Here is a 17,092-nt window from a genome sequence, read left to right on the forward strand (position 1 = left end):
CTTGGAGGGGGCAAAAATATATAGTTTATGATTTCAGCATTAAGTATGACACAATCTGTATATGAAACCATAGAAGCAATAGTGTTTTCCTGTCCCTGCAGCCGTGCTCTGCAGTCTCAGCTTTTTATCAGAGTATTATCCAAGTGTGCACAGAATAAATGGTCCTAAGCATGCTGGGCACTTGAAGTTTGAGGAAGAATTGTGAGGACAAAAGGAGCTCTTTGCTGGTTTTTGCTTTTGTTGAGCAAATACTTGGAGCGACTGGCTGAGAGTCCGACTTATAACTGCACTGTGCTTTGGGGAGGCTTGACGTGTTCCTCCAGTGCCATTAAGAGTGTCCTCAGAATTTCTGCTGTCCCAGATCCCGAGAGGCTGCAGGGTGACCGGTGGGACCTGAGGACCGGTGTGTCCATCGTCAAAGAGAATCTCTTTCCCTTCAGTCTAAACCCTTACTGGCCATTCTGAGGAGATGGGCGTCTCTGGATTTGACCCTAACTCTTCCCTCTTTAGGGGGCCTGCCAGCTTTTTGCATCCCCAAGATGAAATAATTACCCTATTAGTCCAACATATCGAGGTCTGATTTAAACATGAAATAAAGCCACTCCCTCCACTTCGCAGAAATAAAACTCTAAAATCATTCATCATAGGGCGCCTGGGTGGCTCAGTTGGTTAAGCGACTGCCTTCGGCTCGGGTCATGATCCTGGAGTCCCGGGATCGAGTCCCGCTTCGGGCTCCCTGCTCAGCGGGGAGTCTGCTTCTCCCTCTGACCCTCTTCCCTCTTGTGCTCTCTATCTCTCATTCTCTCTCTCTCTCAAATAAATAAATAAAATCTTTTAAAAAAATAAAATAAAATCATTCATCATAGCCAAAACAGCACTGACTGAGGAGTCAAGAGATCAAGACTCTTGTTCTGTTTTTGCCTCCACTTAGATGTGGGCTGCTCTCCCCTGACCTCCGTTTTCTTTTCTGTCAAGTCAGGGAGTTGAGATTAAAGGCTCCCTATGGCATCTTCCTAATTTAAAGTTCTGAGAGCAGGTACTCAGAGGTTTGCTTAAAAAAATCTTTTCCAGTCAGTTGGGTGTCCCACAAGAAGAGTTCTTGATGACTTTAACCCCAGTAAGTGGAAGGGAAGAGAGGAAGGGGGAACAGGTGTGTTTTAACCTTGATAGCACTCCTTCGGACATGGAGCCTAAACCTTTATCAAAAGTGGAGGTATGACAGGCTGTTAGAATAAATGGGGTCACATACAAGACGGGGCATCTATGAGGGCCCCGAGGCTTTAGGGACTGGTTCTCCTAGGCCAGCAGAAGTGAGATCAGACTTTCTGCCTAAATGTTGTCCTTGTTTCTTAAAAAGAGAATGGAGGGTGAATTAGCTACCCAGAGAAGTCAGTATTTTTTTTAAAGATTTATTTATTTATTTTAGAGGGAGAGCACACGAGACAACAGGGGCAGTGGGAAGGCCAGGGAGAAGGAGAGAGAATCCCAAGCAGACCCCACACTAATCACGGAGCCCAACATGGGGCTGGATCTCACAACCCTGAGATCATGGCCTGAGCTGAAACCAAGAGTTGGCCCCTGAATGGACTATACCCCCCAGGCGCCTTCCCGAGAAGTCAGTATTATATGTAATTGCAGAACTAACATGTAGGCAAAGATGTTTAACCAAGGTAAGATAATACAAGAAATTCACATCTTTTGTGCTTCATCTTTTGTTCTGAACAAGCCTTTTACCAATGGTTACTAACCTTTCAAATGGCTTTTCATGCTCAGATTCTATGTGACGTTTAAGAGCAGACTTACATTTTTAAATTCATCTGTAGGAGTTTGAAGCCTGTTTCATAAAATAATAAGCTATATAGGTGTGGAAAGACATCTGAAAAACATTTCTTTATACAGAGGCCTCACTGGCCTTCTTTAAAAGTAACCAGACAACATTCAGATATTTAAAAAAACAAAAACTTATCTGTGGAGCAAAAATAAACGAACACACACACACACACACACACACACACACACACATTATCATTAGCTTATGGACGTGAGTATCAACACATGGGAAAGATGTGAAGCCTTTTGTCCAAGGACTCACTGAAAGCTCCAACAATCTGGGTGTGGTTCTTATGTGGGTCCCTGACTCCCCTAAGATCTCATCTTATCTTTATTTTAGATTTAGAAATATTATTTCTTAGTCTATCAAATAACTGGTGACTCGTTCCTCCTTGAGGTCGTCAGTAGAGCGCTGGCACAAGAGGATGCAAATGAAGTCCAGAGGCAAAAATAGAGGATGTTCAAGTTGCCAAAGACCAAGGACCTGTAGACTTGGTGTTCTAATACAAGAGTGAGAGGTTTCTGGGAGAGATTCTTTAGACAGAGACATTTCCTTGGCATTAGTGCTTCTATTTAGCAAGCCAACCCATAAATCCCGACTGTCTAGAGTAGAAAAATGCACCTTCCACATTCTCTCACTTTCCTGCTATTTGACAACTTCGGTGGAAAGGAGCATTGAACTCAGCACTGTCACGGCTCTATGGTATGGAGACGCCAGGTGCCAAATTCTTCCCTCTGTGACGCCCACATAGAAAGCTGTTCTTCTTCCAACCTTGATTGTTTCACCAGGAGGAATGTAGACACATTGGAAGCTGTGTCCTAAAAGTGAGACCTTGTTTTGAGGGTGTGTCACTGGGTTCAGAGGAGTCGTGCTTGCCCCAGCTCATCCTTGTGGGGTGGAGCCGGGTTACTTGGGCACACTGTGGGACAGGCTTCGCTCTGCCTTATATTGTTTTTATCAGGCTCATCATGATTTGTTAAGCACACGGATAAATGCAGAGCAGGTTCAGTTAGTGACGGTCCTGCCCTTACGTGGTTTAAATTAGAAAGGAAATAAACATACAGGTAACATTTTTTTTTCCAAGTCATCGTGGGGGTGTGCAGTGCAAACGCTGTCACCGTGTCCCAGTGGGGTTTCTGATCTTCTGGATCTCTTGTAAATCATTATGTATATATATTATATAATGTGTGTCTATATACTATAATGTGTGTGTATGTGCATGTGTATAGAGAAAATATCTGGAGAGAGAGAGAGTGAAATACTAGTTTTTTTCTGCATGTTGGGATGGTGGGTGATTTTGTTTCTTCCCGCTTATTTTTTTTCCTCCTAAATTTTCTCTCATGAGCAAGTATATTGCTTGTGAAATAAAATAATGCAAGTTTAATCACAACATACTTGTACTAGATATTTTCCATCTAGGCCCATTCTTCCCCTTTTCTACTTTGCTCTCTGCCCTGAAAAGCTGATCTTTAACCTGTATTTTCCTGTTGGATTTGGGCCATTGGCCACAGAACTACCATCGCAGGGTCCAGAGGGAGAAAAGGGAGCCTGGGTGTCTGTTCTCCCAGCTGCTTCAGTTAGTTGTCTTCTTTGACCAAGGGTCACAGGTCTTGCCAGGTGCCCTGTCCACACAGCTCTGTCGTCCCTGGTCTCCTGCTAACTTCTCTCTCTCTCTTTCTCTCCCCTGAGGTCTGGTAGCCTTTCCCTTCTCTCACTTCTGTAGGCCTAGGGATGCTAACAGCTCCCCACTGAAATTGGCCCCAGGGTACTGCACTATGGCTTGTGGCTTCCCTGCACTCTGCCCACACCTTTGCAAATAGTTCCTTTATTAATCACACTTCAAATTATACAATTTGAGTGTGCTGTTTCCTCCTGGCATCCGGAGTGATACAGTAGTCAAACTCTCCCATTGAAATTGTGCATGTATCTGTAGCAAGTCTGCCCAGACTAACTAAAGCATCAGTTTCTTTCTGTTTGACTAGAATTTTATCAACACTGTGAGATAATAGTGTCTGATGGTACAATAGAGTGAAATGAGATTTTAGAAATTAAGGAATGTGAAAGCTTCAAAAGACTGGTATGGGAAAATGAATTCATGACTTTTAGGAAGTATTTGCAAAATGTGTCATCCCAGGGAGAAAGAGATAAAAGAGATTTCTGGTGGTAAAAAAAAGGAGTCATTGGATTTTTCTGTGTTTTTTCTGTTCTTGCATATTGTTTTAAGCATAGGGATCAGAAGCGGTTTGGTGCTTTTGGAGTAAGTGAGGAAGGAATGGATGTGATAAATGGGAAAGGATGAGCTAAGTAAGGGAAATGTGGATTCAGGGAAGCAGAGTTGTAATTTTGGAGGGCCCAGCCTTAGACGCAGGGCTCATTGGGAGGGAACATTTGAGCAAACATTTGGAAGAGGTGACAGAAGGAGCTGGGAGGATAATGAGAAGAAACATTCCCATTGCAGGGGCGCAGCCAGTGCCAAAGGCTACTGTATGTTAGCACAACATTAGGGAGGTCAGCACATGTCTAGAACAGAATGAATAAGGTAAGGAAGGACTAGTAGGAAATGAAATCAGAGTGGTCATAGGTGGTATCATGTAGGTTTGGGGATGTACCTTGTATGCCTTGTAAACATGGAAATCTTCTCATTGACCCCCATTGCACTTTTCTGGACTCCTAAGGATGCAGAGAACCCAAATTACTGGTAGGAATTCTTATTTTAAAAATCACTCTTTCCAGAAGTTTCTTTAAGGACTGTTGCATCCAGTGGTGTCCAGTGCCCCTATGCTATACACCAAGTGCTGTTTGGCTTGGTATGGTCAAGATAAAAATGTTCTCTCTATTAGGATTTCATCAAATAAGACAGACTAAATCATTGATTTCCTGTGTTGCATTATGTAATTTGGTTTTTGGTCTCAGACTTAACAAACACTGGTAAGCTATGATTCAGTTTGCTTGGAAGCAGTGGCGACTGAAGTGAACTTGTCTTCCAATAAAACATCCACTTCCCAGGATAGAAATATGCTGCTTAATTAATATTGATCATTAGCACAGCATAGCAGTAACTTCTGTTTGTAAAGTATCGAACAATTTACAAAGCAAGGCCATTCATGGCAAGCCACCTGACGGGTTCCACCAGAAGTGAAATGAAGGGCAAGAACTCTTATTCTCTATTGTTTCAGAGGAGGAAGTCTATCTTGTAGCACATTTTCCTTCCCACTGAAGATCACATTTCTATTTTATGTTAAGAGCGTGCTGTTGCCAAATATTCAGGAATGCAGATACCCAACCAATGCTCCAGGCAGGGGAGTTTTCGCGCAAATTCATCTTAGCAGCCAGCCCTACCCTCCAGCTCTTTTGGCCTGGAGAGAAGAGCTGAGGAGGGGGGGGCTTAGGGAAGGCAAAGGCAAAATCTCTTAGATCTGCAGTATACCATTAGCAGCTACATTTATATTTCTGGTCATTAAGTATTTGGTTCTCTTTGAAATGCTGAGGAAACAGACCCTCAGCGTCCTTGTGGTAGTTTTAGATGCACTCTTAATTTTAGTAATTTTACATTTTCTGGGGAGAAAGGAAGAAAGATGTGTTTAGCAATTCTAGAACGGGCCATTTGCCTCTTGCGTGGCTATGCCAGGTTCTTGGTGTGCCTCCTCAGCATTTCCCTGTATGCTCAGTGCCCCTTTCGCAATATTCAGGAACCTTTTCCTCCCTGTGTCATGCAGAGATGTGAGCCTGATAAGGCCATTGGTGCCATTCACGTCCCTCCCCCATCCCTGCCTCAGGACCCCAGTTCCTTCCTTGTTTGTCACCATTTCACTCTGGCGTTTCCCTGTCTATTTTCCAGTTACTTAGGGAGGCCTGTCTTGCCTCACTTCAACCAGTGATTTGAATTGACCAAACACAGAGCAATTTGAGGAGACTGTTGTGCTGTTTCTGGCCTCTCTCTGTTGATAGGACTTACGAGGATTCAGATCAGCGAATGTTATCTCTTTGTATCTCAGGCTTAAGATGACCGTGTGCCCAACTTAGACGACAGGAAATTGTAAATTGATTGCTCCTTATTCCTGTATCATCACCTCGGAAATTATGATTCATTTCTCCATTTGGTCATTGGTTGCCTAGTTCATTGTTGGCCCTGAGCTGGGCGCTAGTGATAGAAAATGAGACAGACACTTTCCCTCCCTTCCAGGAATTTATAATATGTAACTGGAATTGATAATGATTAAATATATATATATATATATATATATATATATATATATATATATATATATAAAATCTCACTGGAAATAATCATGGTAAACATTGTGCCTTATGACACATGCTATAAAGGAAAGGTTTGGGGTGCTGAAGTAGAAAATAACAGGGGGTTCCTTTAGTTAGGGAGGTAACATTGAGAAGGCGATATTTAAGGTGAACCTGAAATGAAGAGAGGAAAGCGGTTTTTCCAAGAATGAGGGGATGTCAGAGGAGAGAAGAGCAGGGGAGGTAGGATAATCCATGTTATTAAAGCTCTTTTCAAACCATTACTGTATCTTTGCTTTATAGTTAAAAGGAAGCAGGGGGATACTGTCCTCATTTGTACTTGAGAAAAACACTATCTGTCTATCAACCAATTTTATTTTGCTTGGAGGATGGGACTTAGCTACGCAGAGAGCAGACTCTGGGCCTGGAGAAAGTACTTGTAAAGGTGTGAAGGGGAGAATTTGAGCTCCTTAGTTGTGTGGTGAGTAGAGAAGTGTGGCTGGAGTGGAGGCTTGGCAGAGGGGACAGGGGTGAGAGGATGAGGCTGGATATATAGTGCCTTTGAAGGCAAGGCTAAGAGGGGGCTGTAGCGTTGCTAAGCAGTGGGGGGCTCTGGGAGGTTTTAGAGTTAAGGTGTGGCATCGGGAAAGTGCTGATTCATACCAGTTAATTGGATCGTGAGGTCTGGAGAGGTCTGGGAGGGACCAGAAGGTTTGGAAGCCAGGAGGACAGTAGGAAGCTATAGCGTGATCAAGATAGGGGGTAGTCAAACTCTGGAGCTCATGGGATAGCAACGAAAAGACATGTGGGAATCATTATGAAGGCCAAATCAAGAGACTAAGGAATTGAGCAAGATCATGTACCTAATGGTGGAGCTCACAGGAGAACGCAGACCCATTGACAAGCCCTGCACCGTTTAGGCAGTGGCTTCATTAGCTCTAGATGATGTGTCCCTCTTTGTCTCTATTGCCTGTGTAAGTAAAGGTAATTTTGAGATTCATTTGTTTTTCATTCCCCTCTGTCCCTAAATTTCCATATTCCCTCTAAACTATAGGCCTTCTGGGAGAATTCATACTTTTTCTTTTTTCTCTTTCCACAGCCCTAGTTACATTCCCTACACATTCATTCCGTAATAAGCTTCTATGAGACAGGTACTTTATTAGGGCTGGGAACAGCTATGTGAAATGGGACCTGGTTCCTGTTGTCAAAGTCTTCACAGCTAGAAGGGGAGGACTGATCTTAAAAATAAGTAAATATACCAATGTGTAATCAGAACTTTGGAAGAAGCATTTATGGGATACAATGGAGGACAAAGGAATGGTTACTTGATTCTACCTAGTGTAGAGGTAGTGTTAGCATTGGTTGCGATCATGATAATGGTAATGATAATTATAGTAATGGCTACTAACATTTATTGGACATTTAATGTATCCAGCATTGTACTAAGTTCTGCATTTGTATTACCTAACTTAATATTTATAAAAATCTTACAAGATACAGTTGTTCCTCTTTAACAAATGAGAAAACTGAAGCAAAGAGAAGCAGTAAACTTGCTCAAAAGCACGTCATTCATTTATTCACTGAATAATTGAATTTTTTGCACATCGACAAGGTGCACGCCAAGGAGCAGGCACTGGCTGTCCTCAGATGAACGTGGTGTATTCCCTAGTCCAAGTTTGACAGAGGAAACACTTGCGGAAATAAGTCAGGCTCTTTAATGGTGGTGTGGGAAAGGTACCGTGGGAGCACAAAACAGGGAACAGCTGATGGGGCCAGAAGGAGTGGGAGAAGGCTCCACAGAGGAGGGGACATCGGCCCTGGATCTTGGATTGACTGCAAAGGGGAAATATTATGTGCAAAGGTAAAAAAGAAACACGAAGTGGTATGGAATAGTCAAGAAGCATTGAGGTCTGTGTTTGTGAGTGAGAGGGGAGAGGATAGAGAAGATGGGTTGCCAGGAGGTGATACGGGAAAGATTGATTGTAAAAGGTTCGAGTCATACATCGGAGGTTGGGCCAGCAGAATTGTTTAAGTAGGCTGGTGCCACAGCTTTCTTGAGGAAGACTCTTGAGAAATGAGGAACTTGACCAGTGAGCAGTGAGTACAATATTTTCAGTGGCATTAGACTAGTTTCTAACTTCCAAGATATCTGTAGATGCATCAACCACAGACATGTGCTCAACTGTAATTCTAGTAACCTGAATGAAGTGGCATCATTTCCTTCCTTTTAACCCATATGATTATATTTAGCAGAGTTAACCAAGACAACAAAGCAGTAGGGAGAGGAGAGACACCGACAGTCCACGGCCCTGAGAATCTGAACAGGAAAGAGCAGGATCTCTGAGAGACACCCAAAAACTGTTTCTCACAGTCGAGGGTGGCACCTGAGAAGACATTTACTGTCTTGAGCATTTTACTACAATATTAAATGAATAGCTATAAAATTCTTACAGGGATGGTTCAGGGCTCTGTTGTCTAAACCCAGTATTAGAAAGGATGACAGAGGTCTGGAGTTGGAGGAGAGCACAGGCCGGTCAGACAGATCTTGCTGCTCCGTATCCTGCAGACTCGAGTCTAGAGCCCCACTGCGAGGTGGGGCTGCCTACTGCCTGGAAACGGGTGAGTTGCAAAAGGCCACTGAGGGTCACATCAGTGTGCAAGCTGCCTTTCTACTCACTGTAAGGGAAGTTGCCTCGGAAGTTGAACTTGATTCAAACATCAGAGAAATTATCTCTTTCTCAGCCTTTTTAACAACTCTGGGAACTGTTGAAGAAGGTGAACTAACATCAAAGAATGAGTGAGTGAGAGTTGGTTGTTTTGATAGTTTGATAAAAGTATCGTTCAGCAGTTTTTGAACTACAGCTTTCTTTCCTAATCTTAATCTTCCCTGTTCAGTGTAAACCAGTCTAAAAAGACTTAGGCAGACAACATGACATTAAGACAAGGATCACTAATCGATAACTTTGAAATGAATTAATGGGGTATTCCCAGGCTTTTGTACGTATGAAGATGGTGGTGATGACATAGACCCAAGTTAGTGGTATGACTGTAATTCTCAGGATCACATACCAGAATTAATAACTTCTTTTAATGTCCCTAGAAAGGATATTAGGTACATTTTATTTTTTGCCATGCCATTTTCCACTAGAAAATATTTTTACAGCAAGACTGTAGAGGCACATTTGGCTTAATAGGTAAGAGCCTGGACTCTGAAGCCAGATGGCCTCGATCTGAGCTCCTCCACTTCTTAGTGGTATGACTTTGAGCAAGTTACTTAACCTCCCTGTGCTTCAGTTTCCTCATCTATGAAATGAGGATTAATAGTCCTATCTACCTCCTAGACTGATAAGGATTAAATGAGTTTTCTGACATATGGCAATGCTGTGTAAGTGCCAGCCATTATTAGTAATGTTTCTATTAAAATCCATCATGGGGAGTAACCACCCAAAATGAACACAACTCTCTGAGCTTCACATTTGGAACTATACACTATAGTAAAAGGAGAAAAAGTACATGTATGCAGTTGGCACTATGCTGGGGCATCTGTCATCTCATACAATACTCATTACAACTCTGTCCATTAGAGGATTATCTCTATTTTAAAGATGAGGAAGGTATGGCTCAGAGAATTTAACATGCTCCAGATGACATGGAGCTAATCTGAACTTGAGCCCTATTCTGGTGCTCATGTTTTCATTCTGTACCATGGTTCCCCTTAGAATTCTTCTGGGATAAGTAGCAAACTCTGAAAAAGCAGAATTTAAATGTGCATGTCACAGCTGGGGTTGTCACAGTACTCCTTCCCCACTTGCAAAGGTTGCCTGAGATGGTTTCTTGTCTTATGTTCTTCCTCTTTCATCTTTCACTGTGCGGCTGCACTAAGGAGAATATTATGGAGAGAGAGGCAACTGGCATGGCCCCTGGTCTCCTTCCCAACCCCACCATGTCCCCTCTAATACTTCTCTGTCTCCTCTGTCATGGAGCAGCTTGTCCTCTTAGTAGGATTCAAAATATTCACGCTGGTATTCCAGCTCCTGAGAGCACCAGAGAGGAGGAGTCAGAATCCTTCTAGAATCCTTCCTAGACCTCCAGAAAACTTAGTCTCTTCTGGAAGGTTAGAACTTTTCTTATCCTGTGAATGTCTCAGACATCTTTTGGGTGCAATTCATGGATGTTCATATCTGGGAAGTTCTGAAAGTCTTCATAACTGCCCGGGCATCATTAAGATGCAGACAATTCCAAGATTGCACAACTCGACTTGTAAACGCGTGTCGGGATGACCCTGGCTCTTTATAGAGAAACCCATAAAGTCTCCACACCTTGGCAGTTGGACAGAATATAGATTTGAAGATAACATTTTGGGACCTTATGGGAATCAACAACCTTTTCCTTGTATGCTCCCAACTTTTACTTTCATTTGTGGTCCACTGCCCTTCATCCCTCATTACCACACCCTGAAATTATAGGTATTTGTAAGAACGTATATTCATATACATCGGGTTGTTTTTTTGCATATTGTATTCCAAGCCCATGCATGCAGAAAGACAATTACCACTCTACCTCAAGCTCACTGAGTATGCAATCAAGGTTCATTATGCCCCCGGTTCTCATCCCATTCACACCCTTTATGTCTCAGAACAACAGTGAATGGAGAGCAAGGTATATGGCAGGATATGAAGGGAGGAAGTCAAAGGAACATGCAGAGAAATTGGAACCAAAGAGTGAACAAGTTAGGTGAAAATAGTTTGTGGAATTTTCATCTTTGAAGTTTGAGAAATTTTACTTTGTGTTGGATCCATTTCTTGAATCATGATCCCTTGGGTCTGGCATAAAGCTGTAATTTTCAGAAGGCTCATTTCTGCAAAAGCTTATGGTTATGGAGAAAAATCAGTGTTTGTAGGCCCATGAATCAGAGCCTAAAAAGTCTGTTTGGATATTTAAGGTCTCATAAAATGTAACATCGAGAGAGACTTGTGGAGTATCAGAGCCGGAAACAATCATGAAAACCAGGTAGTCCAGCCCCCTGCTTTTAGCGATGAGGCTACAGAGCTGAGGGAGGTCGAGTGATTTATCCAGGTTACATGGCTGCAAGGAGGGGTAGAGAGCCAGGACTAGAACAGACCTAAGCCAGTATATTTCCAACATTATCACATATTACTAATCATCTAGAAACACTGAGCCAAAGTATGAACCATGGATCATAAGTGAGAGAGTCTTAGCAATAGAAGAGACCTTGGAGGTCATGTAGTGCCATCTTCCTCCTGATGCAGAAATCCTCTTGGTGACATCCTTGACAGATGGCCACTATTCTCTACTGGCTTAACTCTGATGCCAGAAAACTCAGTGCTTTACAAGGCACCTTGTTTTGCCTTTGGACAAAAGGTCAAACTTGTATTTTTAAAAGATCAGTCCAGAAGGAGTGAGGGTGGCCAGAGGTGAATGACATATTTTTAGTGATGGTGAGGAATTTTACTCTCTTTATCATCTTAAAATGAGGATAATAATAATGCTGACCGTGTAGTGTCATTGTGCGGATTAGAGGTGCAGTTTATAGAGCATCTACCATGGTGGTTGCTTCAAAATAAGAACTCAAATTATAGTCATCATTGACTTTTATCATCATGATCCCATTTTTTTGAAATTATGCCCTCTGGAGTAACATAGACTATGTCTAATCCCACAAATATTTGAAAGCAGTTAGCATGACCCTCTAAGTCTTTTCTTCTTCAGACTAAATATTCCCTGATTCTTCTATAGTTCTTCCTGTAATGCATTTTGGATGCCTTCATTGCTTTCATTCCCTCCTATTTGTCAATTTCCCCCTTAAAATGTGGTGGCCAAATGTGGTCAGTTCAACGTGCTCTACAGTGGAATAATTACTTCCCTTGATCTGGACATTGTACTTCTCCTACAGCAACCTAGATTTATGTTAGCATTTTTGAAGGCCAGATCACAAATTTGGCTCAAGTAAAACCTGACTCTACTACCCAGAACATTAGTTATGCCTCCCAACATTGTGTCAACTGCAGATTTGATAAGCATGATTTTTACATCTTCATCCAAGCTGTTGATAAAAATGTTGAACAAGAGAAGTCCATAGTCTGAGCCTCGAGGAACATCTCTGATCCTTCCCTGTATATTGACCCCCATCCGCTGGTTTGGTGACACTGTTTCATCAGCTCTAAATCTCTGCACCTGTACTAGCAAAAATAACTCCGCAAGATGTGGTCACTCGTTGTGTTTTTGAAATTGGATATTTAATTTATCCAGAGGTAAAATGCCATTCTTTTATCAATGAAGACAGGTTTTGAACCCATAATTGGGAAAATGTGAACTCAGAAAATAATTTCATGTTTGAGTTACTATGTAATGCTTAAAGGGGAAAAAAAATCATCTTCTCTTAATGTGAAATGATAATGCTTGCCTAATTGTTTATTTTTCCAAAACGTTTTGAAATTACTCTCTGGGTCTGGGGGAGGGAGTGTGGAGAATTTGTGGATTTCATGTGTGGTAGAAAAAAAAGATTATTGAAGAATTAGAATACAACTTTTAGGAGCCTTTTCCATCTCAGGTGGGGATCACAGAGACAAAGAGATGTCTTAAATGTTGGTGGGAGAGGATGTGAGGTATAGTCCTGCATAGTTTTTAAAATTCTTTTTAATGAGTCTCATTAAAGAGGCTGTTCTTTCTTTGATTTAACACACTTCCCTCTGAAGAAATCAAACCAACTTCTTTGTGCTACAGCACAGATCGGTTTTTCCTAGTTTTCATGGTGGAGATGGAATTGTTGTTGCCAGCCTTTGAGCCAAAGTGCTCAAAGATTCAGAGCTCAGTTCTTGACATCTTCCTCTAAGAGCTCATTTAATATTTTCTCAAAGGCTTTACTTCCAGTCCACATCCCATGTTTGTGGGTTTCTTCTTAACTCTGGTCCTTTCTATTTCTCTAGCCCATAACCAAACAAGTACCTTAATATCTAAAACTCTATTACCGTGAGCATACTTCGAGATCTCAATAAACAAAAAGTTAGCACTCTCAAAAATCGACCAGGGAATAAAAGACCCCCTCATACTGAATATTTTAGGAATGTCATTTTATAGTTTACTCACTCACTCATTTACTCACTCACTCAGTATTTGTTGAGCACTTACTATATTCCAGGCACTGATCTAGGCAACAGAGGCAATGGGGAGTAAAATCAGATTTAGTCTCTTCTCATATTGTGCTTATGTTCTCTAGGAAGAAACGTGTTAATCAAACCAAGACTATTGTGAACTTGTAAAAAGTACTGCGAAGGAGAGGGTCCCCATCACTACAGAGGTCAGGGAAGTCTTCCTCACATGATGCTTAATCTGAGATTTGAAGGTCGAGTCAGGGGAGGGCCCAGGTAGCAGAAAACAGCATATCCCAAGCCCCTGTGCTGAAATGGAGCACGGGCAGTATGAGGGCAAGAACATGCTAGAAAGGTGGAGTGAAGAGCAGAGAGCAAGAGTGAGAATAGCATGAGATGAGCTGGGAGGTAGGAAGGGTCCCCTACAGGCCTTATAGATCACACAAAGAGTGCTCTCGGTGTCTTCTGAACCATGAAAGCCATCTAAGAAGCTTGTCGGGTGGGGGTAGGAGGGTGTGGTTGGGTAAGAAGAATTGTATAACGTGATTAGTTTTGTCTTTCGAAAAGATCACTGTGGCTGTGTATGGGCAAAAGGAGAAAGGGAAGCCATAGTGAGTGACAGATCAGTTAGGAGACTACTATCTAGTCCAGGAAAGGAGACGATGCTGGTTGGGTGTAGGTTGGCAGAAGGTGAAATGGAAAGATAGAAAGAGATGAAGGATGTGTAGGTTGAATTTGCAATACTAGGGGACTGCATATGGGGGTGAGGTATCAAGGGCAACTCAAGGAGGATTCATACATTTTATATCCTTCTTTGGCAATTTAAAGATTATTGTTTTAAATTTTAGATTATGTAGCTGTACTCATAATCCCTGATAGCACAGCACAACAGAAATAATTCTAAAAAGGAAGTCTGAAATCCTTCTGTGCCTCAGATCTATTATTGGCAAAGTAGGTGACTCTGAGCAGGATGAAAAATTGTTGAGTATCTCCGAGGAATCCAAACAACAGAGGAAAAAAAGATATTTGTAATCGTTGACTTCATCAAGGCCTCATTAAGACCCAGGGAAATATGTTTGTTAAGGCTCACTTTTAAAAGAAGTAACACAATTATCTTTATTTTCATTATTATTTTAGTTCAATTCTCTATGTTTCCAGGCCCTATAAAAAGAACTTAAGCATATCCCTACACTGCCACTCCAACACAAATCACCATTTCCTTTCATCTTGCTTTAACCAACCACAGTATTTTCCCACGTCCGAGAAACCTTCCAGTGTATAAGAGGAGCCTTTGGACCACGTGTGTGTATAAAAGCCTGTTCATGCCTCTGGGATCCCACGATAACACAGTCGGCTCGCGGTCTAAACCAGGTGCCCAGTTTCCATCTGGACTCCTGACAAACTGTGTGGTCAGGATTTAGAAATCAGAAATCTGGGAAAGGTGCAATGTGATGGACACAACCACCCCAAATACCATATATGTTATCACCATCATTTAACACATAGTGCAGGAAATCCTGTTCTTTGCAGAAGAACTTCAAAGAACCACTTCTGGTTCTCCTGGGTAACATTTATTTTTTTCTTTGCTAACCCCAAAGCACAGACAGATATATATTTTCCCTCTAGTAAATTGCTAGTGACACTCCATTTCTTTCCTGCCATCCTCAACCCCATTGTCCAACTGACCTCTCGAATTTCACTACCCTTCTAGGCTGAGGAGCTGTGCTTAGCTATTTACAGAGGCCCACTTACTTACTTGGCATTACCCTGTACTTTCCCTTTCTTTTCTAGGCTCTGAATTTCTCACCTTTTAGCTCCGCCATGTTGATGAGACTTCCTCTGCCCCCATGTGAATCCTCTTCTTTTGTCCCAGGAACTTTTTTTCTAGGAAGAGCTGTCTCTTAAGACAGCTTTACCTTGCATGTTTTACCTTGCTTTTGCATTTTAAACAAAGAAACCTTCTTTCAAGTCATCAGAAATAAACACATGATATTAGTTCCCTTAAGTGACTCAGATGTCTCATTTATGCCTTCACTAGTTTATTCATGCAGTGTATGTTTACTGAGTGCCTACTGTGTTCCAAGCACCACGAGAGAGAGTTACGAACACAAACATTCTACTTTCTAGAGTAAGACAGTGAACAAGTAAATGAATAAGCAGTCATTGTTCTGTATTCCATTATTCCATAAAAATTGTTAGAGATTGATTTTATGGACATGCAGCAGAAAGTTGCAACTTTTGCCCTTGGCATTGGATTCCAGATACCCGATCGTCTGTTCCAGTCATCCAACCTCACTCTCCAGGTAGTTGAACTTGGGTCATGAGTACCCAGATTACGATTTGGAAAAGTAGTAGTTTCCTGGGGAAAAAAAAGTAGGTCGTTGGCCACTCTCATAGGACTGAAAAAGAAACAATAACCCAGTGTGCGTGTCATTCAAAGCAGGATGCTGAGCAGTTCTTCACTAAATCATAGTATTGTGCACTTACCATGGACATCATTTTCAAATGCAGTATATATCACACCAATTCAGAGAAGATATGCACCAAATGTCTCTGATATAAACCTCACATCAGGATGGCGACAGAATGATTAGTGAACTTCAAGGTATTTTCTTATGTGCTTTACTGTTAGGGTAAATAGTTATTTTTCATCTGCTCATAGTTTTAAGTTATAACAAGATGGATGGATCCATGGCTTGCCAGAAGCCATAACTCTTTATTTAGTTGACATGACCAGATTCCTAATTTTGTCCTCTGAGAGCTTGAGAGTACAATAAAACATTGACTTCTTCTGACCTTCCCCTCTGTCTTCTCTGGGCAGAATATCTCGATGCATAACACAGTTGGTGGGGCCATGGCGGGGCCTGGAGCTCACCAGCTTGGCAGCACCCGGATGCCCAACCATGACACCAGCGTTGTGATTCAGCAAGCCATGCCGTCACCCCAGTCCAGCTCTGTCATCACCCAGGCACCTTCTACCAACCGCCAGATCGGGTAAGGAGACTTCCTCGGCTGTCTCTGGGGCCTGGCTGGAGCTCGGAGAATGTTCTCGACTTTCTTCTTGTTTCTGGTGCTCAGACTGGATGAGAGAGAAGTTGATGTTCCTGGTTGACGTGAGATCACCTGGCACTTAGAGTGATGCTTTTAAAGGGAGAAGGGAGGGGAGCCCCCATTTGGTGGAGACTATTTGATCCTGGACTTTGGGGGGCAAAGCAAGTCATTCTGTGTCATCATTTCTTCAGACAAGATTTGTGACTGTGGAAAACGCCTTGGGTGTTATGGAGAGCAGAGCATAGTTTCCAGGACAAATGCTTAAGGATGGTAGAGGGAAGTTTCACCAGCCCACTTTCCTCCCCAACAGAGTGTGTCCCTTTTTTCCTGAGATCTGCTAAGCACATCCCCTGGGTTTTTCATGTATTACCAGTCTTCCTTCCTCCGATGATTCTTCCTTCTTTTCCTTGTTAATACCTCTTTATTAGCTCTCCCCTTCCTCTGTATTGGTCCAGGCTCATTCCTGGTGTAGACAAAACAAAAAGAAAGTAAGCTGTTTCCCCCTCATTTATGTAAAAAAGACAATACTGTGGTATTGAGCAAAATTGGTAGAAAGCTCCTATCAGAATCCCAGACACTCTGAATTTTCACTTCTGAGTCTCAGGAGACAACTCTAGCCCCGGGCTACTCGGAGTGTGGTCTGAGGACCCGAAGCCTGGGCATGACCCGCTAGCTTCTCAGAAATGCAGAATCTCTGGCCTGCTTCCTTACCTTCAGGTTGATGGTGGTGTGTCTTCTTTCCACCCTTACGAGAGCAGAGTGAAGAGGAAATAAAAGATTTAAGAGCAGTCAGGTTCTTAGGAAGAAAAGGTAGTAACTTAAGCCAAAGTGCTCTGATAAATTTATATTGCTGGAAGCTGAG

At 42.2% G+C, this 17,092-nt stretch overlaps 1 protein-coding gene across 2 annotated transcripts in view; it reads left to right on the top strand.

Moving 5' to 3' along the window:
• Window positions 1-17,092, top strand: part of CREB5 (cAMP responsive element binding protein 5) — a 339,425-nt gene that overhangs the window by 68,989 nt on the left and 253,344 nt on the right. For both annotated transcript variants that reach the window (XM_088018237.1, XM_088018238.1), the window contains exon 4: window positions 16,001-16,173. In XM_088018237.1, the coding sequence (XP_087874363.1) occupies window positions 16,001-16,173 (173 nt within the window). The remainder of the gene's footprint in view (window positions 1-16,000; window positions 16,174-17,092) is intronic.

The sequence above is a fragment of the Eumetopias jubatus genome, unplaced genomic scaffold (genome assembly GCF_037043125.1).
Source record: "Eumetopias jubatus isolate StellerSeaLion01/CBP00866 unplaced genomic scaffold, mEumJub1_p1.0 scaffold_14, whole genome shotgun sequence".
NCBI classification, from domain to species: Eukaryota; Metazoa; Chordata; class Mammalia; order Carnivora; family Otariidae; genus Eumetopias; species Eumetopias jubatus.